This window comes from Peromyscus maniculatus, chromosome 14 (assembly GCF_049852395.1).
Source record: "Peromyscus maniculatus bairdii isolate BWxNUB_F1_BW_parent chromosome 14, HU_Pman_BW_mat_3.1, whole genome shotgun sequence".
Taxonomy (NCBI): domain Eukaryota; kingdom Metazoa; phylum Chordata; class Mammalia; order Rodentia; family Cricetidae; genus Peromyscus; species Peromyscus maniculatus.
This window is the reverse complement of record NC_134865.1, coordinates 57,558,488-57,583,476: the sequence shown is the minus strand read 5'-3', so window position 1 is coordinate 57,583,476 and position 24,989 is coordinate 57,558,488. Positions and strand designations below refer to the sequence as shown.

The 24,989-nt window shown below is 47.9% G+C and overlaps 1 protein-coding gene across 1 annotated transcript; it reads left to right on the top strand.

Moving 5' to 3' along the window:
- The first annotated feature begins 14,540 nt into the window (after window positions 1–14,540).
- Prox2 (prospero homeobox 2) lies at window positions 14,541–24,105 on the top strand. The gene is made up of 4 exons (XM_006982872.4): window positions 14,541–15,824; window positions 20,993–21,100; window positions 22,431–22,625; window positions 23,920–24,105. Exons 1-4 carry the CDS (start codon window positions 14,541–14,543, stop codon window positions 24,103–24,105), a joined length of 1,773 nt encoding a protein of 590 aa, XP_006982934.3.
- Window positions 24,106–24,989: the final 884 nt, after the last annotated feature.

Here is a 24,989-nt window from a genome sequence, read left to right as displayed (position 1 = left end):
TATAAGCGGGTTCTCCTCAACTCTATCAAAAAAATGGGCTTCCCTATCAGCCACCAGACTCCCTAACCGTGTTCCAGCCTCTACGGCTGGGGCAGGCCTCACAACCTGCTCTCCCTGAGATCTGAGGTGCGAGATTTTGATGCTAGGTAGAATTCAGACTCCAGAGGTTGTTGGAGGGGTCTGAAGAAAGATGATCGCTCTGGAGGTATCTCACCACGGAACTTGGAGGCAGAGGTCAGGAGCTGAGCCGTGGGGAAGCCGAGCAGTCCACGCTCCAAATTCTTCAATGGGCTGTGTAAATTCTTAGCAAGGATAGGAAAGATGGCATTGCAAGAAACCCTCTGGGCTGGCTTTCAGAGAACCCAATTTGCAACGGGGGTGGGAAATGGCAGGGGTCAGCCAACCAGCTCGGGGCCCCCAATTTGCATATTCATAAGCCCCCCATGCTGGTTGGCTGTGCTAAGCAGCCCCCTGTCCCCAGCAGGGCTGGGTCTGTCAGCTAGTGTCTCTGCATCGAGAAGGGGCAGAAGCCTCCCCCAACCCGGCCACAGCACCTGGCAGACTTAGGGAGGACGACAGGAAACCAAATATCACTTCCTGACCCTGGCTCTGTCTGCCCAAGGCTGGTGAAGACTGGGTAGCTGCACTAATGGGGATCCGACCTCCCTGAGGACTTCCTCTCAGTAAGTAATGCCATCCCTTCCACTTGCCTTGCTAGAGTCTATTATTATTATTATTATTATTATTATTATTATTATTATCATCATCATCATCATCATCATCATCACTATTATTATTATTATTATATGCTTGTAATGAAAGTTTTCAAATATTAACTTAATGTGATTACATCGTCACATTTGCTTCATCTATTTATTTCACTTTTTGTTGAAATATTTTAATGAGACCGTTTACTCCCTCAAACTACTCCATATCCAATATCTGGGACAAATCGAAGCTCTTCTTTCACTAGGGTCTCACACCCTTTCTCCATGAGTCGGTGACTGTCACATCCCGCAGCAGAAACTGTGGCTCTGGGGCCAATTCCTAAGGGCAGAGCCCAGACCCGTACTTCTAGATGCGTGTACAGCCACACAAAACCATCTCTGCCGTCCAGAGGTATTTTCCTAGGTCTGTATCTCGGGCATGTCGCTCCACCTCTCTGGACTCCTGTAAAGTTGAGGGCACGCCATGGTGGTCCAAGTTCTGTGATGTTTTCCTCCGTTTCCAGAGAAATAACAAAAGGCAGGGCAAACGCTTTCCCCTGAGCTAAGTTGATTTGTATGTAATGCCCTTCTTCCTCCTTATGACAAACTGGATGGTTAAGATTTTCCTTTATGGAAACTAGATGATGGAAGACTACAATATTTTCAGTGCCCTTCCCTCCAAAATAAAATGTCGGCAATTCTCCCAACGGTCCCGTTTTTCTTTTCTTTTTCTCTTCATTTTGTTAATGGTCAAAGTTTATACGTCTTGGAAATCACTGAAGCAGTCGCTCCTTAAGAGCATGGAGGTGTCACATTTCTGTGGCTGTGGGGTGGGGGTGGTCCTTGAACCACCATAGGAAGAAAAGACACCATAATGGAAGAGGTGCCTGTTCGCGCCCTGGCCCTAGGCGTGAGTGACTACATGGCATCCTTACCACAAAGCCTAGGAGAGTGACTGCTGCCAACCCTGTTTTACAGACAGAAATACTAAGCTGGAAGGCAGGACTTGCATAAGGTCACTAGAGAGAGAGCCATGCTGTTGTAAGCCCAGGAGCGGGATCACTCCATAATTCACAGCCAACAATGCCTCCGGCCGCCAGACTTCTCACTCAGTTGGGCCCGTGCCCGCTTAAGGATAGGGCTGTGCAGAAATGGCCTGGCAGTGTGATCCCCTTTCCGCTTCTGCCCTCAGCAAGTGCAGGTTAGGGAGGGGACAATACAAGGGACCTCTCATTATGGAGAATGACACAGAAATGAGGTTATGTGCGAAAGCATCTCCGTATAGCTCAAAGCACCACAGGATTCTGAGATGTGCTACCCTGGCGGGTCTTCTGTTGGCAGCCACAGTGAAGTGTGCCAGGTATTTGGGTATTCAGGTGACAGGCTTATTAGGTAGACAATGAGAGACGGAAAAAAGCATTCTTATAAATGCGGTCAAATGGTTGTTGTATGAATTTATCACCAGTGGAGGGTCCTCGGGTCTTCTGCAGAGGGTAAGGCACTTCACTCCATATTTCTCTGAATGGAATTATGGTTGGCAACTACCCAGACACAAGGCTAGTCTGGTTGGAATATAACCGAGTCAAGGGAAGGAATGGGCGGAAGTAAAATCCTGCAAAGGCAAATCCCGAGTTATCCCAATAGGAAGCTGGCGGGAGCTTTATCAAGAAGTCAGAATAAATTTTCTTGTATAAATTAGGATTTAGCTTCAGCGACAGTGATGAGAACAAGTTAACAACCCTCAGGCTCCCCGAGGTGCCCTTCATCCGAGGACTCCCCAGAACCCATCCGCTTTATCAGCTGGTTCCCCAGCCCTGGCTGGAGTATGCCGTGACCTAAGTGTGTACTCGCCGTAGAAGGGAGATACAGCCCGAGGGGAGCTGCTCACTCCTGAGCTGGCTCTGTGGGCAGCCATTCCTTCCCCTTTGCCCCACTTGGGCAGAGCTTTGGGAGGTTGCCAGGGACATCAGAGAGGAGGGCACGGGAGACTCACGGGAGAACGGCCACTGCGTTGGAGTACATCGGAGCAGCTGGGGAAGCCGCAGACTCCAGATGTTCCTTTTTACAGCTTGTCCATGGGCTCCAGCACACACATCAGCCATGGGAAAATGCACGCCACCTCCCTTCTGTCTATCATTCACTTGACATTCAACCTCAGCTTCGTTTTACGCTTTTTAGCTACAAAAATCCAATGTAAATGTCCGGTTATTTCCCTGGTTCTGTTTCATGCTTATGCTTGTCAGCTAATTTTGCTTCTCTATTTTTTTTTTTTTAAAGTCTGGTACCTAGAAATATGTGATACGAGAGAAAAATGAAGAGAGTTTTTGTGTTTGAGACAAGGTCTCATTTAGCACAGCTGACCTTGAACTTGCTAAATAGTGAGAATGACTTTGAACTTCATTTTTTTTTTTTTAATTTTTTGAGACAGGATTTCTCTGTGTAGCCCTGGCTGTCCTGGCACACCTTCTGTAGACCAGGCTGGCCTCAAACGCACAGAGTGCTGCCTGCCTCAGCCTTCTGAGTGCTGGGATCAAAGGTGTGTGCCACACTGCCCTGTGACCTTGACTTCCTATCCTTCTTCCTTCACCTCCTGGGTGCTGGGATTGCAGCTGTGTGTCTCCACGCCTGGGTTTCATGGAACCCGTGGCTTTGGCAGGTTAGACAGGCACTCGACCAACTCAGGCAAGCCCCAGCCCTGAAGGATGTTATTACGTGTGTTATGTGAATGCATGTGCACATGTGTGCAGTGTGCTTGCCCATCAGGACATGTTAGTTGTATGAATGCATGTGCATATGTGTGCAGTGTGCTTGCCCATCAGGACATGTTAGTTGTATGAATGCATGTGCACATGTGTGCAGTGTGCTTGCCCATGAGGACATGTGTGGAGGCCAGAGGTGGTTTCCTTCTCGTCCTTATTTTTCTCACAGAACGGCAAGCACTTTATCCACTCAGTCATTTCCCCAACCCTTATGTAATTGATTTCTTTAATGATTATTTATTGTATTGCATTGGTGTTTTGTCTGTACATGCATATGTCTTTGTGAGCATGCCAGATCCCCTGCAACTGGAGTTTCAGACAGTATGTGGGTGCTGGGAATTGAACCCGGGTCCTCTGGAAGAGCAGCCAGTGCTCTTAACCGCTGAACCATCTCTTGTGTTCACAGCAAGATTCAATGAAAAATACAGTCTCTCCTGATGATAAGACCCTGTTCCCAACTAGTACAGCTTCCCATACAAATTTTACTTTCCTTTTTATTTGATTGTGTTTTTGAGACAGGGTCTCACTACGTAGCCTTGGCTAGCCTGGAACTTACTATATAAATCAGCCTGGCCTCTCACTCATTGAGACCCACCCACCTCTGCCTCTGGATTGCTGGAATTAAAGGCTTTCACCACCATGCCTGTCGCAAATGCAAATGTTAAATAAAAGCAAAAGCTTCAGTCATAAAATGTTAAATAATTTCAATCATAAAATGTTAAATAAAAGCAAAAGTTATGAATATTTATTTTTTATTATTTTTTAGTTAGCAAACAAAATAATGGTCTTCATTGTGAGATTTCCTTACATTTTACATTGCTCACATTCACCTTCTCACTACCCTCTCACGCCCTTTCCTCTCTAGTCCCAGGTTGCCTCTCTCTCTCTCTCTCTGTGTGTGTGTGAATGTATGCACACCTGGAGGTCAGAAGAGGGCTTTGGATATCACCATCATCCTCCATTTTTCCATTTTGAGGCAGAGGTCTCTCCCTAAACTTGGGTGTCATGTTTTCTCGGCTAAGCCGGAAGCCTCATCCATCCTCCTGTTTCTGTCCCCTCAGAACTGAGGTTACAGGTGTTTTCAGGGGACACCTGTCTCAGTACACAGATGCTGGGTTCCAGACTCCTACCCTCATGGTTCTCAAGCATCCCTCTTAACCACTGAGCTGCCTCTCTGCCTCCCAGGCTCTTTTTAAAAGATTTACTTATGTGTACGTTGTATGTATGGGTGTTTTGCATGCATAACTCTGTGCACAGTACCTGCAGAAGCCTGAAGAGGGCGTCAGATCCCCCGGAACTGGGGTTACAGATGGATGTCACCATGTGGGAGCCGGGGCTTGAACCTGTGTCCTCTGTAAGAGCAGCCAGTGTTCTTAACTGCTGAGCCATCTCTCCAGCCTCTCTTTTAAATTACATGGTGAAGACGTATTCGTGGAAAACACAGACTATTAAAATGAAAAAACTAGAGGAAAGGATTACTCCTGACTCCATTATCCACAAATGACAATCGTTAATATTTTGATGTATTTTTGTTCATTTTGCCAATTGAACTTTACTCATTTTTTTAAATTGTGTTCACGTGTGTATGTATTTGGGTGCATGTGTGCCATGGTGTGTTTGTAGAAGGTGAAAATTAGTTCTCTCCTTCCACCAAGTGGGTCCTGGGATAAACCCAGGTCGTCAGGCTTGGTAGCAGGCACCTCTACCTTCTGAGCCTTATGTGTGTTTTTGAGACAAAGTCTGGTGGTCCTCACTATGTAGCCCAGGGTGGCCTCAACTCTCCTTAACTCAGCTTTCTGAGTGCTAAGATTAAAGGCCTGTGCCACACCCAGCTTTTGCTGTATTTTTCATATCTAATTTTCTCTTAACCCCTAAACTATTATAAAACAGTATTACATATACTCTGCTTAAATATAAATTTTAAATGGTCACACCAGATAGTGTCATGGTCTCATACTATATAATAGATTTAAACCATTCCCATGCTTTAAACTAATATGGGATGGCCATCTTTGACATAAATTCATGGAAATAGTCATCATTTTCTTTTAACTTTGTATGAATAAAACCATTCACTCAAATAACAAAGATATTTTAAAGTTTCTTTTTGATTTGTGTGTGTGTGTATATATATCTGCATGGTGTGTATGTACGTGTGTATTCATGTTGGCATGTATGTGGGCATAATATTTTCTGAAAAATATATGATCAAGATTAGTGAAAATAAAAGGAACACAATGAGACAGTAATTTCTGCTGTGAATGGGCACAACTTCAGAGATTGACCTAACTGGACAGCAAGAGAGGGAAGAACAGCCAGATCTGGGATCAGGTGGGTCGAGCTCTCCGATGGAGATGCTGCAGCTCCTCAGAGGCTCAGCATGCTTATTAAATACAGTAGAACAGAGAGGTGGGGCTATTGCTTACAGCTGGACAATGTGGCAGGGCTATTACACACAGATAAACAGGGGTGGGGTTTATAGTCTGCAGGGGAACACCGGCAGGTTTAGCTAATCTCGAAGGGGCCGTCCTGCAGGGGGAACAGTCTTCAGGCAGTGAACATCTGGAAGGAGAAAGCTACAATGGAATTTGCTGCACATACCATCAACATTTGCACCAGGACCAGAGCAAGGCTTTGCCACTCCCTGAGGATTCCCCAGGGAAGGCTTTACCACCCCCATGCTGCCGAGGCATTGAGAGCCTTGACATGGCTGTGCCCACGTCAACAATACACCTTCACTCAGGACATCACTCCTTACACATTTCAGCCATCACAAGGACAAAAACTTAAATCACAATGGTCAGTTGCATTGCTGAGGACATAAAGGCCACAGGTTCTTTCATAGAGATATATTAACAGGAGAATAAACTGAGAGCTAATTAAAAGCACACACACACAGGTATGTATACACAGAAGCAACAAACACATGAACATGTTGTTATAAAATTTCAACTGTACTCTGTAGGACTAATACAGAATGAAAGTTTTCCTTCCGCTCTTCCATTCACCCTGGGTCAGCTGGTACATTTTTGGGGGCAGTTTGGGTAAAATGTATAAAAATATAATAGATATTTAGTCTTCGATTCAGTATTACTACTTCTAGAAACATATCCCAGAGAAGTAAATAGGGGGCCTGGAGAGATGGCTCAGCACTTAAGAGCACTTCCTGCTCTTGCGAGGACCTGGGTTTGGTTCCCAGCACCCACACATAGCAGCTCACAACCATGTGTAACTCCATTTCCACAGAATCCAATGACCTCTTTTGACCTCCAGAGGCACTACGCAGGTATCTTGGTGCACAGACAAAACACTCAGACACATAAAATAAAACGAATAAATCTAAAAATAAAAAAATGTTAAAGATAGGCAGAGTCGCTCAGGACATTAATCCCAGCATTCAGGAGGCAGAGGCAGGGGGATCTCTGTGTGTTCCAGGCCAGCCTGGGCTACAGAGGGGGGCCCTGTCTCAAACAAATACCCAGATGAGGTTCTCAGAGATATTTGTATGAGGGCTCGTGCTGGTTTATTCATGATAGAATAGTTAACACTTCCATGCAATCATTGCGGGCTGGGAACTGTAATTCATGCCAGTGCTGGTTCCCCGGATCCTCAACCAGCTCCCAGATACTAGAGTTTTTCCCCTCTTACAACTGAGAAAATTGAGGTCTATCGAAAATTGAGGTCACAGCCAGTTAAATGGCTTGGGGTCCCACAATACACATTATACTATAGTACCAGCAAAAGACAGGATGGACTTTAGCTATCAAGAGAGAAAGAGAGAACCTTTTTGTTGTTTTGTTTTGCTTTGTTTTGAAGACAGCGTCTCATTATGTAGCTCTGGCTGTCTTAAAACTTTCTATGTAGACCAGACAGACTATCCTTGAACTCACAGAGATCCACTTGCCTCTGTCTCCCAAGCACAGGAATTAAAAGCAGGTGTTACTATGCCTGACTAAGAGATAACTTTAGAATAAATTATATTAATATGTATTATTAATATATAATTAATTAATATATATTAAATATACCATAATTACTGTCTTACATGGTATTGTTGAAATTGGTGTTAATTAGCATGGAAGAGGAAAAGGGATTCCACAGAATTATATCTGTAATACTATTTTGATTTTCAAAATGGCACTATTATAAGAAATTATGTAAATTTCTCTGTACACAGGGAAAATAATTTGGGGGAAAAAATGAAGCACACCAAACTAGTCATGGTGATTTTTCTCTGAGAGACAGCATTATAAGTCTTTCATTTTTCTTCCCAATACATTTCTGTATTTGGGGAGTAAGATGATCCCCTATTTTTCACAATCTCAGGAGAGCAATGAAGCTGTTTCTAAGGTTGTAAGGACTGCATCTGCTGCCGGGCAAGTGCATACGGGAGAGCCGCTAGTTAATTTTCAAACAAGGAGTATCCGTGCTTCAGCTGTGCTCAGCCGGACACAGGCTCTGGGCGGGGCATGCTGGACTCAGCACAGGGGCCGCTCGTTTCTCAGCACTCACGGATGTTCTGTTTCCATGACTGTCCTGCAGACATGGCTGTAAACATCGCTGGCCATCTGACCATATAGAACCTAGCTGGATTTCCGGTTTTCAGCCTCAAAGTGTCTCTGTTCCTTGTTGCTTCGTTAAGCACACTCTGGCCTTGGGCTGACGAGATGGCGAAGTAGGTAAGATGCTTGCTGCCAAGCCTGGTGATCAGAGTTCAATCTCAAAGATCCACGCGGTGGAAGGAGAGAATTGACTCCTTCAAGTTGTCCTCGGACTTTCATGTGTGCGCCATTGCACGCTCTTCCCCTCCCACGCCAATAAACGAACGAATGATTTAAAAAAACCACTGTAGCCCAGTGATGGGTTACTCCTTTAACCCCAGCATGGGAGGTGTCAGCAGGTCGATCTCTGTGACTTCAAGGCCAGCCTGGTCTATGTAGCAAGGTCCAGGCCAGCCGGAGTAACATAGTGAGATTCTGTCTCAAAACAAACAAACAAAAAATAAATAAATAAAAGCAAAACAAATGCATATGAACACAAACCAAACCCCTGGCTCAGCCTCGGTGTTCATGTCTCTTACCTCAATCCTGCCTCCTGGCGCACACAGGCTCTATGGGCCCTCAGCAGCGGTACGGTAATCTAAGCAGCCCACAAAGAGATTTGGCAAAGGCGGTGTGCAGTTCTGTGTTCAGTTAATCCATCCACCTAGCTTCATCTTTCTGCTCATTTTCCAAGTCGTCTACTTTTATTTTTTTAATTAAAAATTTCTTTTAAAGCTGATCAGTGGTGGCACACGCCTTTAATCCCAGCACTTGGGAGGAAGAGGCAGGTGGATCTCTGTGAGTTTGAGGCTAACCTGGTCTACATAGCGAGTTCCAGGGTACCCAAAGCCACACAGAGAAACCCTGTCTCAAAAAACAAAAACAACAAAAAATGTTGTTTTCTTTTGAGACAGGGTCTCACATATAACCCTAGCTAGTCTGGAACTCATGGTGTAGACCAGGATGGCCTGCCTCTGCTTCCCACATGCTGGGATTAAAGGCTTGCTTTGTTCCATGAACAGGGCTCTGTCACAGGAGCTTAAAGGAGCGGAAATAAAGGACAGTCATCCTTTGGTGTCTGAGGGGGACTGGTTCCAATTTTTACTATTTTTAATTGTGTGTGTGTGTGTGTGTGTGTGTGTGTGTGTATGTGTGTGTGTGTGTGTGTGTGTGATGGGGGTTATGTGCACATGAGTGCAGGTACCCATGGGGGCCAGGGGCATTAAATCTCTTTGGAGCTGGAGTTTACAGGCCTTTGTGAGCCAGCTGACATGGGTGCTGGGAATCAAACTCAGTTCCTTTACAAGAGCAGTATGTGGGCCGGGCGGTGGTGGCGCACGCCTTTAATCCCAGCACTCGGGAGGCAGAGCCAGGCGGATCTCTGTGAGTTCAAGGCCAGCCTGGGCTACCAAGTGAGTTCCAGGAAAGGCACAAAGCTATGCAGAGAAACCCTGTCTCGAAAAAACCAAAAGAGAGAGAGAGAGAGAGAGAGAGAGCAGTATGTGCTCTCAATTACTGAGTCATTTCTCCAGCCCCTCTAAAAAAAAAAAAAATCCTTTTTTTAAAGTAGTATTTTCAACCCAGGTGATTGAATCTATGGTTGTGTGTCTTAGTTAGGATTTTATTGCTGTGAAGAGACACCATGACCAGAGCAACTCTTACAAAGAAAACATTTCAGTGGAGTGGCGGCTAATAGTTTCAGAGGTTCGTCATGACGGGGAGCATGGCGGTGTGCAGGCAGAGGTGGTGCTGGAGCTGAGACTGCTACATCTTGCAGGCAACAGGAAATCGACTCACTCCCTGGGCAGTATCCTGAGCATAAGAAACCTCAAAGCCCGCCCCCACAGTGACACACTTTTGCCAACAAGGCCACACCCACACTAATAAAGCCACACCCCCTAATAGTGCCAATCTCTATGAGATTATGGGGGCCAATTACATTCAGACTATCACAGTGGAACATGAGGATTTGCAGAGTCACAACTGAGAAGATGAAAAGTTTGGTAAGATCAAGTGTCTACAGAAGAACTCAACCCATCAGCCAACATCTATTGGATGAAAATTGGCAATCAGGCTCTCCTGGAGGCCACAAGGAGGGAGCCTGAAACCTATATGGAAAGAGAGTTGACGTTTTCAGAGATGGGATGACATATCTGTTGTATTTTTTGAAAGGCCAGGTGTGGGGCTGGTGGGTAGCCCTCCTCACAGCCAGGGCAAACAACAGAAGTAGGAAGAACCATTCATGCAAGGGCATGGAGGGCAGAGGGATATGACCGCTCAAAACACAAAGGCCAGCATTCTGTCAGGACCGTGTTCACAGGGCGCCGAGACAAGCTGACAGTTGGTGGGAAGTCAAGGACGACTTTGACTCTGTGGACAGACATAAGCATTTAGAAAATGAATGTCAGGGCTGGAGAGATGGCTCAGCAGTAAAGAGCACTGGCTGCTCTCCCCGAGGACCAGGGTTCAATTCCCAGCACCCACACGGCGGCTCACAACTGTCTGTAACTCCAGTTCCAGGGGATCTGACACCCTCACATCAATGCACATGAAATAAAAATTTTAAAAAAGGAAAATTAAAAAAAAAAAAAGAAAATTATTGTCATGGCTATGTCACGGAGAAAACATCATCAACCAAAAGGGAGATTATAGCACTCACATATATAGGAGATCTCACACCCTCCTTACTGCTTAAGAAGGCAATGCTTATTTGCACTCATATATTTAAAATAAAAACTATTATGTTAGGGGCTGGAGAGCTGGCTCAGTGGCTTGCCGCTCTTGAAGAGGACCAGAGTTCAGTTCCAGCACCTCTATCCGGCATCTCACAACCACCTAGAACTCTGCTCTGGGGGATCTAAAGCCCCCTTCTGGCCTGTGCATCTGCACACATGTGCACCCACACAGAAAAGCACATGCCTTCACACACACCCACACAGAGGAGCACATGTCTTCACACACACACACACACACACACACACACACACACACACACTCACTCACTCACTCACTCGCACGCGTGCACATGCACACACATAAATAAAAAGATAAGTATTAAAAATACTTTTCACATATACGTTATAATACTCAGGGTCAAATTGTCACAGGAAGTTAAGGGACATTTCTCTCTTCAACAAGTACAAATCATTATTATTACGAATGTAACAATAATGAAGTTTTCAGTCTGTTAATTTCCCAAGTCCATCTATTTTTACCTCTTTAACTAAAAGTATTTTTGAGACAGGGTCTCACTATACTAGCCCCTGGCTAACCCAGAACTCACTATAGAGACCAGGATGGCCTGAAACTCATGGAGATCCTCCTGCTTCTCTCTCCCACATGCTGGGGCTAGAGGCTTGAGCTATCACACTTGGATCTTTATTTTAATGATTTACAAATGTCTTACTCAAAATGAGACTCTCCTAACTAATCTGACTGAAGATCCTAACTTTGTTAGTGGTGTATTCCCCCATGACATCATTGCGGGTATCACTGCCCTCTGCTCCTTGGCAGAGCATGGGGAACTTGAGTGTCTCTACCTGGCATCCGGCAGCCTGAGGGGGAGGCTAAAGCCGAGGGTAGATGTCACTGGAGGCCTACAGACCACCAGAAGAATCAGCCTCCGGATAGTAGTGGGCAGAAATAAGTCAGCTCTCAGCTGCCAGTAGTGTGTGTGTGTGTGTGTGTGTGTGTGTGTATGAGTATGTGTGTGTCTGTGTGAGTGAATGTGTGTGTGAGTTTGTGTGTGGTCTGTGCGGGTGTGTGGTGTGTGTGTGTATGTGAGAGTGTGTGTATGGTGTAAGTGTGTGTGTGTGAGTGTATTGTGAGTGTGTGTGTGTGTGTGTGTGTGGTCTGTGAGTGTATATGTGTGGTCTGTACAGGTGTGTGGTGTGTGTGTGTATGTGAGAGTGTATGTGTGTGTGTGTGTGTGATCTGTGAGTGTGAGTGAATGTGTGTGTGTGGTCTGCAGGTGTGTGTATGTGAGAGTGTATGTGTGGTGTGTGTGTGAGTGTGTGTGTGAGAGTGTATTGTGAGTGTGTGTGTATGCGAGAGTGTGTGTGTGTGTGTGGTCTGCGGGTGTGTGTATGTGAGAGAGAGTGTGTGTGTGTGGTGTGTGTGTGTATGTGAGAGTGTGTGTGTGTGTGATCTGTGAGTGTGAGTGTGTGTGTGGTCTGCAGGTGTGTGTATGTGAGAGTGAATGTGTGTGTGTGTGTGTGTGTGTGTGTGTGTGTGTGTGTGTGTGTGTGTGTGGTTGAATAATCTGGAGTTCACTGATTAGGCTAGACTAGCTGGCCAGCCAGGTCCGGTCTGCCTCCTGTGGTGGGATTATAGGCACACACCACCAAAACAGGACTTTATGTGGGTTCTGGGGGTCCTTGTGCTTGTGTGGTGAGCACTTCACGGCTGAGCCATCTCTTCAGCCCCTTTAGCGAGGATTTGGTTCAAGAGGGGCAAACACGATGTTTGTAGAAGGAAAATTAATTCCTTTATCTCCTGTAGAAAATGGCGAATCTGCTTAACGGAGAGAGAAACCCATCTCTCAAATGGAGGCCGCTGGGGGTCAGGCAACTTGGGATTTTAGTAACTGGGAGTTGCTCGGGACGTCACAAAGCCCATGTTTACCTGTCTGCAAAATGGGGAAGTAACCCAGGCCCACGGCAGGCGTGAGACACACTGAGGCTCCCCGTGGGACAACGGGTTCATTGGAATTGCTCTGCATGGCCTCCTGGGTAGACTCTGGGTGGACAGAACATTTCCTGGTGGCTTTTTGCAAACAGCTCCCTCTTAGCTCTTCTCCCAGTCTCTGCTCTTGGCATGCTGTCCTCACAGCAGGTTTCACACCTGGAGGGCTTCTGCTTCCCTCCTAGACCGACAAGATCCTGAGAACAGACCCCCCCAGCTGTTGTGGGAATTCAGCAGCCACTCTATCTGGGGTTTTTTAGAAGTACTTTGACCTTGAAGAATCCCTGTGGAAAACACTGATTGTTTTGCTGAAGGGGCATTGCAGCCATCCCATGACATTGGTCACAAGATGCCTCAGGTACACCTGAGGTTCTTGTATTGTGTATTACAAAGGACACATAATAAAGGATAAAGTCATGAGGGCATGTGATGCTCCCCTTTAGTAAGACATGTAAATTAGATTAGGGACCTTGGTATGAGGAAATACTTTGTGTAACAATCAATAAATATGTCTTTGTAAGGCTGTTCGGGAGTTCAGTCCATCAGAAGAGGCTGGACCTTTCTGCTGCCACATAGGCCTTACAATTTCACCGTGGGATGTCTTCTTTCTGCAACTGACCTGCACTACACGTGGCACCCCGACTGCCGGTCGGTCTTCCAGTCCTCCGGCTGCACAGGAGGCCTGATCCAAGCAGGTGCTCCGTAAGTAGTCACGGAGTAGATGGTTAAACTAACAATGCACCATCTGGTTTCAAGGATCCAGGGCAGCAGTTTGGTCACATGGCAACGACTCTCAAACTTGTTTCAAGTAAGATTCTTGGGTTCAGGTGCGGTAGCTCCCAATACTTGGGCACCTGAAGCAGCAGGATTTCGGGGTCAAGGGCACATGGACTATCGCGAGACACCGTCTTAAAAACCAAACAAATACGGGGATGCAGCTCAGTTGGTAGAGTGCAGGCAAGTTTTCTCAGCACCTGGGAGGGACAGGCAAGAGAATCAGACGTTCAGAGTGACTCTCAGCCACATAGTAAGTTCAAGGCTAGTCTGGGCTATGTAAGACCCACGGCCAGGGTCCCATTTATTCTAACTGGACCAATGGGCGCTGCTATTTTACACGAGTGACCAGGTGACTCTGTTGCTCTGGCCCACTCTGGACCTGACCAGGCTTAGTTTGACATCTCACTAGTTGTGCGTGATCTAGCGAAGCCCTCTGCCCTGCTCAGAGCCCAGGGAAGGCGAGCGAGCTGCTGGCTTGGCCTCCATCATCATTGGCTGTTGTTTGGACACAGGGTCTCACTGTGTGGCTCTGGCTGTCCTGGAACTCATGTAGACCAGACTGGGCTCTAATTCACAGAGACTATCTGCCTCCCCTTCATGAGTGCTGGGACTAAATGTGTGCACCACCACACCCTGCTGCCACTAGTATTGATTATTCTGCCCCAACCCCAAGAGCTTCACTTTTGGAAGCTTCTCGGAGTGGGGCCCCAATGACTATGACCCAGGAGCTGGGTTAGAAATGCAGACTCTCTGCTCTGTTCCAGACTGACTGGATTGAAAGCTGTACTTGTTCAAGCTCCCAAGGTGATCCTTTTGCATATTCAAGTTTGCGAAGCCTCGCTCCGATTGGTTATCTACTGTTTTCTTCCTGTCTTTCATTTCAGGAGTCCGCCCCAGGTTCTGTGGCCCTGGCCTTCCTGAATCCCTGAGGCAGCTAGTTTCCACCCCTCTGAGTGTGAGGCCGACCTTCAGCACGGCTGGCACACCTCTGGCTGCTCAATTCAGCGGGGCACTCAAAGGCCCTGAGCTCCTTCAGGGGTCTCTGCACACACAAGCACCCGTGGAGGCAGGTGATGGATCCACCTCCTGTCTTACCTTCTCCTCAGTCCCACCTAGCAGAAACCTGCATGGAACGCGAGAGAAGCCCACCCACAGCAGAGCTGAGCAGAGACTCCTCCGTTCTCAGTGGTCAGCTGCCTAGCTCCAGCCTCACTGACGCCGACTGGTTTGGGGATGAGCACATCCAGGCCAAGAGGGCCAGAGTAGAGACTATTGTCCGAGGCATGTGTCTCTCTCCTGGTCCCTTGGTGTCAGGCAGTTCGCGAGCCAGGGAGAGCTCATGTTATCCAGAAAAGGCCCGGGAGCGGAAGAGGAAGCAGAGCCTTCCCATGCACCAGGGTCCCCTGAAATCAGGTCCTGCCTGGGATCGAGGGCCCAAGAAGGGGGGCGCCCGGGTGAAAGAACAGCTCCATCTACTGAAGCAACAGCTAAGACATCTGCAGGAGCATGTCCTACAAGCCACTGAGCCCAGAGCGCCAGTGCAGGGCCCAGGAGGGACTCAGCAAAGAAGCCCCCTGAGGCCAAAGCAGAGGAACAGCTTCCTGTCTAGCCCCTGGTCCACGGAGAGCAACCCCCACCAGAGTTCCAACAAAGACATCTGTGGGGCAGTAGAACCCAGAACCGCCGAGGTTCCACAGCAGTCAGAGGAGCCCATGCTCCATCCTTCCGGACCACGGGCTTTAGTGGAGACTCTGAGGAAAGAACTCAACAGGGCCGTGTCCCAGGCTGTGGACGCAGTGTTACAACAGGTGCTACTGGATCCCCCGAGCCACCTCACCCAGCCGGAAGGAAGCTGCCAGGGGCTAGCAGCAGAGGGCGGAAGGCAGCTCTCACCTCCAGGGAGAAGTGCCTATAAGGACCTGCTTGCTCTTGCTACCCTGCCTAGGAGGGTCCAGCCACAAGCTGGGGTTCTCTTGGGCAAATCATCACTGGCTACGCCTCTAGATTCTCCTAAGTGTCCTGTCTCTCCGAGAGCAGTCCCCAAATCGTATCAGAGTCCCCTGCCAAACTGTCCCTTGACAGCTGAGCCTTCCCACATCTGGGAAAATCAGATTCTCAGCCAGCTTCTGGGCCGTGGACCCGATGGCCACTGGAGTGGCAGCCCTCCCCAGGCCTCATCTTCCCAAAGTCAGACCTCCCCAGAGTCTGCCCAGCAACCCTGGGTTTTGAGCCAGCAGCAGCTCCCCCCGTCTTTTGCCCCTGTCCACCTGGAAAGCCGGCCTCTCCTACCCGCTGTGAAGATGGAGCAGGGTATGCTACAGGGCATGGTGGACATGATTCCCTTCTCTTCCATCCACATATCCTTTGCTGGTCATTGATGCATCATGGTCACCACCCAGAGAAACAGGAAAACCAGAATTGGGGGAGGAAGTGGGGGCAGATACCTGTTATACAGAGAAGAGCTTTGTTTTCCCAATGTCTTTTTTTAAAACAGGGTCTCACTCTTTAGGCCAGGCTGGCCTCGAACTCACTATGTACTCCAGCTGGCCTTGAATCTCGGCAATTCTCCTGCTACAGCCTCCAAAGTGGGGATCGTAAGTGTGAGCTACCATGCCTGCCCTTCTCAGGGTTTACTTGATACGCTTTTGGCCTTTCTGCCTCATGTCTCAAAGCCGATTAGTTTCATAACCAAGTGGACCGTGTTCTAGGATTTAAATATGATAGGGAGGTTCATTTACTTCATAACCCATCAGATTCTGCCATAACGGACTTGTTCCTTTGGGTCTGAAATGATTTTGTTTACTTGCCTCTAAACTCAAATGGGCTTCCAAAGATGAGAGAAGTGCCCTACGGAAGGAAGAACTCTATCTAACTGGGCTACCAGCTGCCATTCTCCCAGGCAGAGAGGGTTAAAGGAGCTACCTCATCTGAGGTATGACCTCCCCAAACCTCATAGTCCTCAACACAGGAACTCCGCATAGTCCAGGCAGTCATGATAAATACATAAGGAACCAAGAACTAAGGGGTGAAAGCGTAGTTTTCCTCAGGGAATTGACCCTCAAAAGCAGCGGCAAGGATGAGAAGCCTTCAGCTTAAGAGAAAGCTTTCAACTGGGTGGCGGTGGTGGCGCACGCCTTTAATCCCAGCACTTGGAAGGCAGAGGCAGGCGGATCTCTGAATTTGAGGCCAGCCTGGTCTACAGAGTGAGTTCCAGGACAGCCAAGGCTACACAGAGAAACCCTGTTTTGGAGAGAGAGAGAGGGAGGGAGGAAGGGAGGGGAGAGAGAGAGAGAGAGAGAGAGAGAGAGAGAGAGAGAGAGAGAGAGGAGGGAGAGAGAGAGAGAGAGAGAGAGAGAGAGAGAGAGAGAGAGAGAGAGAGAAAGAGAGAGAGAGAGAAGCTGCAGCTGTCAGAGATGGACGGCTGGGCACATGAGATAAGACAAAGACATTCCCCCTCTCTGGGGAAGCCCAAGACATCCAAGCTGCCCTGCGGCCATCTGGATCTTACTATATTATATTCATAATCCTTAGGCAGAGTCCTCCACCTCTTTTCTTTTCCTTTCCTTTCTTTTTATTTATTTATTTATTTTGGTTTTTGTTTTGTTTTGTTTTTGAAGACAGGGTTTCTCAGTGTAGCTCTGGCTATCCTGGAACTCACGCTGTAGTCTAGGCTAGCTTAGAAATCAGAGATTCACTTGCCTCTGTCTCCAGAGTGCTGAGATTAGAGGTGTGAGCCACCACTGCCCCAGGTGGAAATTGTTAAGTTAGAAGAAAATGTAGCTTGGGTAACTACTTGGTTAGTTTCTTAACTGTGATTTTCCAGAGCTTTTACTATGCTCAAGTCAGATGTGCAGCTTCAAGAGAATAAACTCTGAGGGCTAAAGAATCCTTTTTCCATCAAGCAACTTGTAGGACTAGTGTACCAGAAAGCGTATTTTGGATGTTGCTCTTCTTAGCAAGCTGAGGATGGGTAGCTTCTCACTGACTGCATGGAGTCACGCTTTCAGGTTACTGTGTCTGAAGCCCTATGTTCATGTGTGAACAATCCTGTTTGCCTGGTGGCTGCAAGGCTCTAAGCCCTAGGGGCCAGCGCCCGCCTTGTTTCTTGAGTGCTCTGAGCGCCCCCTGCTGGTTTATAGTGGTAGAAGCACCCTGAAGCTCAGGCTTCCTTGGAAGGCCGTGAAACCCTAAGAGCAATGCTAAGAAACAGTTATTCTCCACCACTCCCTCTGTGGGCAATAAGAATATCCTTATCCAGACTGGAAATGGGAAATTCTACCTGTCTGGGCCATTGATAAGATATCACTGGCTTAGACTCTCTATTAAAGACCCTCCTTTAAATTTTTTAAAATCTATTTTTGGTTTAATGAGACAGTGTTTCTTTGTGTAGCACTGGCTGTCCTGAACTAGCTCTGTAGACCAGGCTGACCTTGAATTCACAGAGATTGGCCTGCCTCTGCCTCCCAGGTGCTGGGACTAAAGGTGTGTGCTACCACCACCTGGTAAAAGGTCCCCCTTAAAAAGAATTATTTCTTGGGACTGGGTGGATGGCTAAGTGGGTAAGAGTGTTCACTTCTCCAGCATGAGAGCCTGAGTTGGGATTTCCAGCATGCACATAAAAAAGCCAGGCATGGCTGCACATGCCTGTAACCCAATGGCAGAGACAGGTGGATCCTGCTTGAGAGCTTTGTTGCACAGTGAACCTAGCTGAAATGGTGAGCTTCTGGCTCAATGAGATCTTCAAGCCCCACAGAAGACAGCCCACAACTCGCCAAGAGTTTCAGCCACCTACATATGCCTGGTGGGAAGAGGATGAGCTTTAGGTTTGGGGGACTACCCCAAGACAGCGCTAGCCCAGTCCTGGCTCCACGGGCCAAGGACAGTAGGTGTTCTTTGCAATGATCTGAGGCTCCCAGGAAGCATTCTGCCACCTTCTCCAATTATTTCCTCTCCTTGCTGCCTAGAGTATGCACTGTTGCTCTCTCTGGGCCATGGAAGCCACACAAAGCAGGGTCCTTTAAAAGGCAGAAGTGTGCACAGCTCCATGCGTCCCCAGCAGCCAGACAGGGTAATAATAATGATGGCGGTGTTTGAGGGCTTGCTCCGTGGCAGGTGGGTCACACAAACACGGCCACCATCACACCACGCCACACTCTAAAAGCTCTGAGATCAGTTCAAGTATTGTTGGTGGCACAACTTCCTGGAGGCTATTTATAAACTTTCTCCCGTTCAGCCCCTGCTGCCACATTAGCCTCCTGTTTATTTCATGTGCACTGGTGTTTCTGCTTGCATGTATGTCTGTATGAGGATGTTAGTCCCCTGCAAGTGGAGTTATGGACAGTTGTGAGCTGCCATGTGGGTGCTAGGAACTGAACCCGGGTCCTTTGGAAGAGCAATCAGTGCTCTTAACCACTGAACCGTCTCCCCAGCCCCTCACTAACCCTTTATAAAAGACCTGAAATTCTGAATTCAGAACTCCATTTGGCCCAGTGTCTCAGATAAGGGCTATGGCTGAGGATCAGGTATCCAAAGAGGCAGGAGCAAGCAGCAAATTAACTTGTCCAAGGTCACAAAACAGGCAAGTGAGGATGCAAGATTCACATCCAGGATCTAAGGGCCAAGCACAAGTTTTAACCACTGTACATTTTAGAAAGGAGCCCCAGAGAAGTTAGGTGACTTGTCCCAGATCACACAGCTAATAGGTTCCAAATTGGTACCCTAACTTAGGATTTGGGGTTCCTGAATCCATAATTATTTCCCCAGCTTTTATAAACTAGTAGGGCAGGGGATGGGGTCTTCCACACAGCAGACTAGCTGCCTGGCCATCTACATTCAGTGGATTCCGTTTCTTTTGGCTAACCCGATTTTTCTTACTGGGATTGCTGTCATACAGCTACAGTTAAATGGATGTGATACCCAAGGTTACTCATGGAATGCTCCTTAGCAGCCCGCTAACTGTCCCCGCTAACTCTGGACTTTCATGTGTGCTAGGGGGCAGCACCCCAGGACCCCTGCAAACCTGTCTGGGGGGGGGGTGGCTTGAAGTATGATTTTCCATACGTATATCTGACTTAATGTGGACCACCCACTCACTTCTTTAACAAGCGTTTATTGAATATCTACTATTCCTGGCACTACTGGGATGGGTGTGTGCAACAGAGATAAGATCAAGCCCTTGCCCCAGAGAACTCACAGCCTCAGTGAGGGAGACAACACTTGTAGTGAAAGTTCCAGTGAGTCTAAAGTCCTAATAGAGGTTTGGATAGGAGCCTGTGAGCCCTGGCTGAGCAAGGCTTAATTCTATAAGGGGAAGGTACCACAGGAGACTGAGCTGCACAATGGGACATTCTACCAGGTGCCAGGTGGGGCACAGATGTAGTCCAGGACACAGACTTCTCTAGAGCAAGTGCATGGTGGGATCTGATATTCTGCCTGGCTAGCCAGGAGACCACTGAGGCGACTCCTCTCTTATTTTATAGGAAACTGAGGTAGAAGGAAGGTTCTGCCTGAGGTTTCCAAGCGCTTTGTCTGTGGGAGAGCTGTCTTCTCCCACCCCGTTCTGAAAAAGCGCACAGGCTACAGGTCACTGTACTGCTACCACCTAAGCCATGAGATGTGACTTTCACACACCAAGATGCTTGAACACTGTGCAACTTAATGATGCAGATGGCTTCGGGCTTATCTGATCTGTTTTCCAGAAGAGAAAAATATAGCAAATTCCCCATTCAGTCAAGAAAAAGAAAACAAGACTAAAACAGAAACCACAAAGAACAGGCAATCATTTCTTGGATAATCTGGCAGAATTACCTGATAAACTGGTTTATTATTATTATTATTATTATTATTATTATTATTATTATTATTATTTGGAGACAGGGTCTCATGAATCCCCAGGCTGGGTGACCTTGAACTTCTGATCTTCCTGCCTCCATCTCCCAATTACTGGGATTACAAGCATGCATCTATAACTTCATGATTTTGTCATAATAACAAAATCGGTGTAGACCGGATCACTTGCCTCCCCCCCCTTTTTTTTTTTGGTTTTTCGAGACAGGGTTTCCCTGTGTTGTTTTGGTATCTGTCTTGGATCTCGCTCTGTAGCCCAGGCTGGCCCCGAACTCACAGAGATCCGCCCGACTCTGCCTCCCGAGTGCTGGGATTAAAGGTGTGCGCCACCACCGCTTGGCTCACTTGGCCCTTTATTGCCTCCCTGTCCAAATGCTCTCTTAGAGGCACTGGCTTGGCTCTGCAGGTAGGTTCAGCACAGTCGTCTTGGTAGTTTTAGTGGAAAGGCTTCAGCTGCCCTGACCACTCTGCTTCCCATCACAAAGGCTGGCTGCTTTCCCTGGGTAGATGGAGAATCCCTGCTTCTCCCATTCTGTGTCGCTCTGTAGGGCTGCTGCTTGCCACACGTCTTGGAGAAGTCTGGGGAGTTTCGGAAGTGTCTCCCGTGTTTGTGTGAGTGCCATCAGCACAGAAAGTGAGCTGGTGTTTTAAGATGCTCTTTTCCTTGACACCAAAGCACATCCAGGAAGGCCTAAGCCCTGGTCACCTGAAGAAGGCCAAGCTCATGTTTTTCTTCACGCGGTACCCCAGTTCCAGCCTCCTGAAAGCTTATTTCCCTGATGTTCAGGTAAAGTCACACATTGTGTTTCAGCCTCTGTGTAACTTCCCAGGGTGAGAGGCAAGTTCTAGGACTTCACTGCCTTCACGTTATTGACGGAGCTGGTGCAATTTCCAGTTCTGAGACTGTCTGGGAAAAACCATGGATCTCTGTATCGTTTCCTACAAAAGGTGGGTTTCAGAACGCGTAGGCCTTTGAGCAGCAGATAATCCCAGCAGTGCATGGGAAGTGTGGGTAGGGGAGGGAAGCGAGAGCAGTAATCGGACTCTTTGGTCAGTAACTACTCTTTGGTGGGACCTTATGAAAAAGAATAAATGGGGCTCAGGGGTTAAGAGCACTTGCTGATCCTGGAGTGGACCCGGATTTGGTTCCCCACACCCAAATGGCAGCTCACGATCACCTCTAATTCCAGTCCAGGGGATCCGATGCCTTCTGGCCTCTGCAGGCACTACATGCATGTGGTACACATACATACATGCAGACAAAACACTCATACACTAAATAATTTTTTTTTTTTAAATTGGGGATTAAACTTCGGGCCTTGGGCATGGTAGGCAAGAGCTCTACCACTGGACTATAGCCAAAGCCCAGATCTTTTTCTTCCTTTCTTTCTTTTCTTTTTAAAAAGAATGTGTAAGCAGTAAAGAAATATGTAAAATGTAAGGGCTCAGGATGCAGCTCGGTGGTGCAGCACATGGCTAGCATGTGTAAAGACATGGGTTTGACTCCCACTCAAAAAATATATATAAGATATCAAACGCCCATGCAGCCTGCTGAGTCTCGAAACTGAGCGGAAGTACACACAGATCGAGGTGCTGGTAAGGAAAATCAAACTGCAGGGTGGAACCAAAGCCTGCCTGTACGCACAGGCAATCTCTGAGATCCACTACTCTGGGCTGTGAGGTAAGGGCTCTTACGACTTTGGACACCCCTCAGAGACTGAGAGGCCTTTCAGTCACGCAAATCCCCACGGTAGACACGGATTCAGACCTCCATTCACTCTGCAGCTCCAGCTGCAGGAAGCTGCTCCTGGGTCCACACCCTTCCCGTTCCCTTTGGCCCCTTACTCCTCCTGGCTCTGGGGGCCGACCCTAAGTCATGCTTAGACACATGGATAAAAGCCCAGAAGTCTAGTACATGAAATCTATTTTCTAGTGAGTGTAGGAGTTTTGAGTCTGACTGCACAGGGCCGGCCAGCACCCGTGGCTCATTTTTCTGAAGGGAAAGTTGTTGGTAGTTGAACATTCACATTGATCCCATGTTGAACTGGACACTGACAGTTCTGACAGAGAGCACCCTGTGGCAAAAGTCTGACGTGACGAACCCCTTGTTCCTACAGTTCAACCGCTGCATCACCTCCCAGATGATCAAATGGTTCAGTAACTTCCGTGAGTTTTATTACATCCAAATGGAAAAGTACGCTCGGCAAGCAATTTCGGATGGTGTCACAAACCCCAAAATGCTGACAGTTCTCCGTGACTCAGAGATTTTTCGAGTTCTCAATACACACTATAACAAGGGAAATGACTTTGAGGTAAGACATGCACTGAGTCCCTTGAGATCTGAGATGTGTTTTTCTCTGAATGGCTGGCTCTCTAAATACATCCACCGTGTCCTTAAGTCACTCAGAATTACAGCAGCCAGAGGGCAATCTCTGTATCACCAACAAAGATCACAGCCTCCTAATCCTCCTCCAGGCAACAGATGGATAAAGCAAATCTCGCCAAGCTGATCAGATCTTGGCTGGCCAGGGCTTTGCCATGCTGGACTTACTACTCTGTATTTATCAGGTTCAGAGACTGTTGGCCTTTGTGCTCAGTACCAGGTGGTGTAGTGCCAAATACTGGGCTCCATCACCGCATCTACTTGTCGCCTAGGTTTTTTGACAACTTCCGCTCTTACTAACACATGGCTCTGGCATTCTCTCAGTTCTGTATGGGTGGCAAATTCAAATTCTTTCTGGATATCACAAGGCTGAAGAATTCCAAACTCTTGGGGCCTCTGTGAAGGTGCATGGTGGTGCCTTAGAGCCTCAGTGTCCAGCGGCACGGGCAGGCAATTGGGTGGCTGGCAGCTCTTTGGATTCCTCCTCGGGTGCCTGGTCACAGGCTGCATTTCTTTCTTCTTGCCTTTCTCACTGTGATCATGGGAGTTGATTGATTCTCTCACGAGTGTACAGTCTGGGGCTTCCACAGCCAGAACATGGTTGGAAACCGAAGCCTATCTATAGGGGAGGAAAGGGTTAGAGACAGCGTGAGCTGGCAGCACCCGTCTACCCTTCCAAGGGGGGGGGGGATGGCTATTTGGTAGGCAGTGGCAGCAGTTCCCCACCCAAGCTGCATCTGGAAGGCCTGTGGGACGTCCTATCACCTATGGTGCCAATTTGGGTGAAGGTCCTGGACGAGCCCCTTCAAATGGTTTTGGAAACAGGGCTTGAAGCCCTTGGGATCTGAGCCCTGGAGGATGGTGGGATGCAGTACAGCAGTCATAAGCTTGAGGGCGCTCTTTCTCACAACAGGTCCAGGGAAAAGGATGCTACAACCTCTCATTTCCCTTCATTTCCTGCTTAGTTACTGAAACACGCCTAATTGGTGGGCCGAGTAACTCCTGTGAGTCTCTAACACTTGCTCCCAAGACTGTCTCCGTGGGTGGTCATCTAAGGCCTGTGTTTTACAAGGGAACAGGTCAGTACTGGGCTGCAGAACCTGGGGCAGCAGAGCAGAGATACTCTGAGCCAGCGACAGGCATCACTGCCAGAGGGCTCGCCATGGTGCCAGTACTTCCAGCCTCATTTCTTCCTTTTCTTGGGGGTGTCTTTGGGGATGCAGGTCCCAGACTGCTTCTTGGAAATTGCCACCTTGACATTACAGGAGTTCTTCAGGGCTGTCTCCGCAGGGAAAGACTCAGATCCTTCCTGGAAGAAACCCATTTACAAAATTATTTCAAAACTGGACAGTGACATCCCAGAGATACTCAAATCTTCCAACTATCCCCAGGAACTGTTTCGAAGCTAAGATTTTAAAAAAAAAAAAAAAAAATGAGGTCAAGTACAATGTCCTGTAATTCCAATACTTGGGAGGTGGAGGCAGGAGGATCAGAAATTGGACAGCCTTGGCTACGCAGACAGATGATCAAACAAAATGAGTAGACTGGCCCAGGATGGCCCAGGATGGCCCAAGACTTGTCATAAATGGCAGTCTGGCTGTAGCCTCATAAGAGAGCACAGGACAAACCCCTCCCATAGGGACAATTGCCATTTTGAATACTTGTTCCCTCGTCCAGAATCATCAGAGACTTAACCTTAACCACAGTGTAACAACTAAGCCTAGCAGTGTGGTGGTAGTATATTGGCAAAGAAACACAAGTTTGACAACAGAAGACTTAAAAGTCAATGTCACTGTCGTCAAGTGCTGCGACACTGATCATTTCTCTAAAAGGAGATTCAGAGCCGGGCGGTGGTGGCACACGCCTTTAATTTCAGCCCTCGTGAAGCAGAGGCAGGTGGATCTGTGAGTTCGAGGCCAGCCTGGTCTACAGCGGGAGTTCCAGGACAGCCAGGACTACACAGAGAAACCCTGTCTTGAAAAACCAAATACACAAAAATAAAACAAGAAACTCTGAACTGTGGCTAACTCATGGGTCCTCATGCCAGGGAACTGGATTGGTCAGGCGTGTGGAGGAACCAATGGCCATGTAAGCCGAACTTGCGATGGGCCACTCCCGCTGTCACTCAGGATCCCGAGGAAGGTCACACCAACAGGAAGCCCGCGGAGCGGACCTGCCAGCTGACAACTCTGGCACTCGGCAGGAGTGCTTCATCACCCAGACTGTCCCCGACAGCTTCAGCAAAGTCAGCACAGACCTCCTAAAGGGCCTTGGCCTTGCTGGTGTTTGCATC

What these genes read in the sequence shown, in the direction of transcription:
- Prox2 (XM_006982872.4), top strand. Translation starts at nt 14,541, where the DNA reads ATGGATCCACCTCCTGTCTTACCTTCTCCTCAGTCCCACCTAGCAGAA. An exon ending in TTCCCTTCTCTTCCATCCAC is followed by an intron (nt 15,825 to 20,992) that starts ATATCCTTTGCT and finishes ACACCAAAGCAC; the next exon opens with ATCCAGGAAGGCCTAAGCCC. An exon ending in CTTATTTCCCTGATGTTCAG is followed by an intron (nt 21,101 to 22,430) that starts GTAAAGTCACAC and finishes TTGTTCCTACAG; the next exon opens with TTCAACCGCTGCATCACCTC.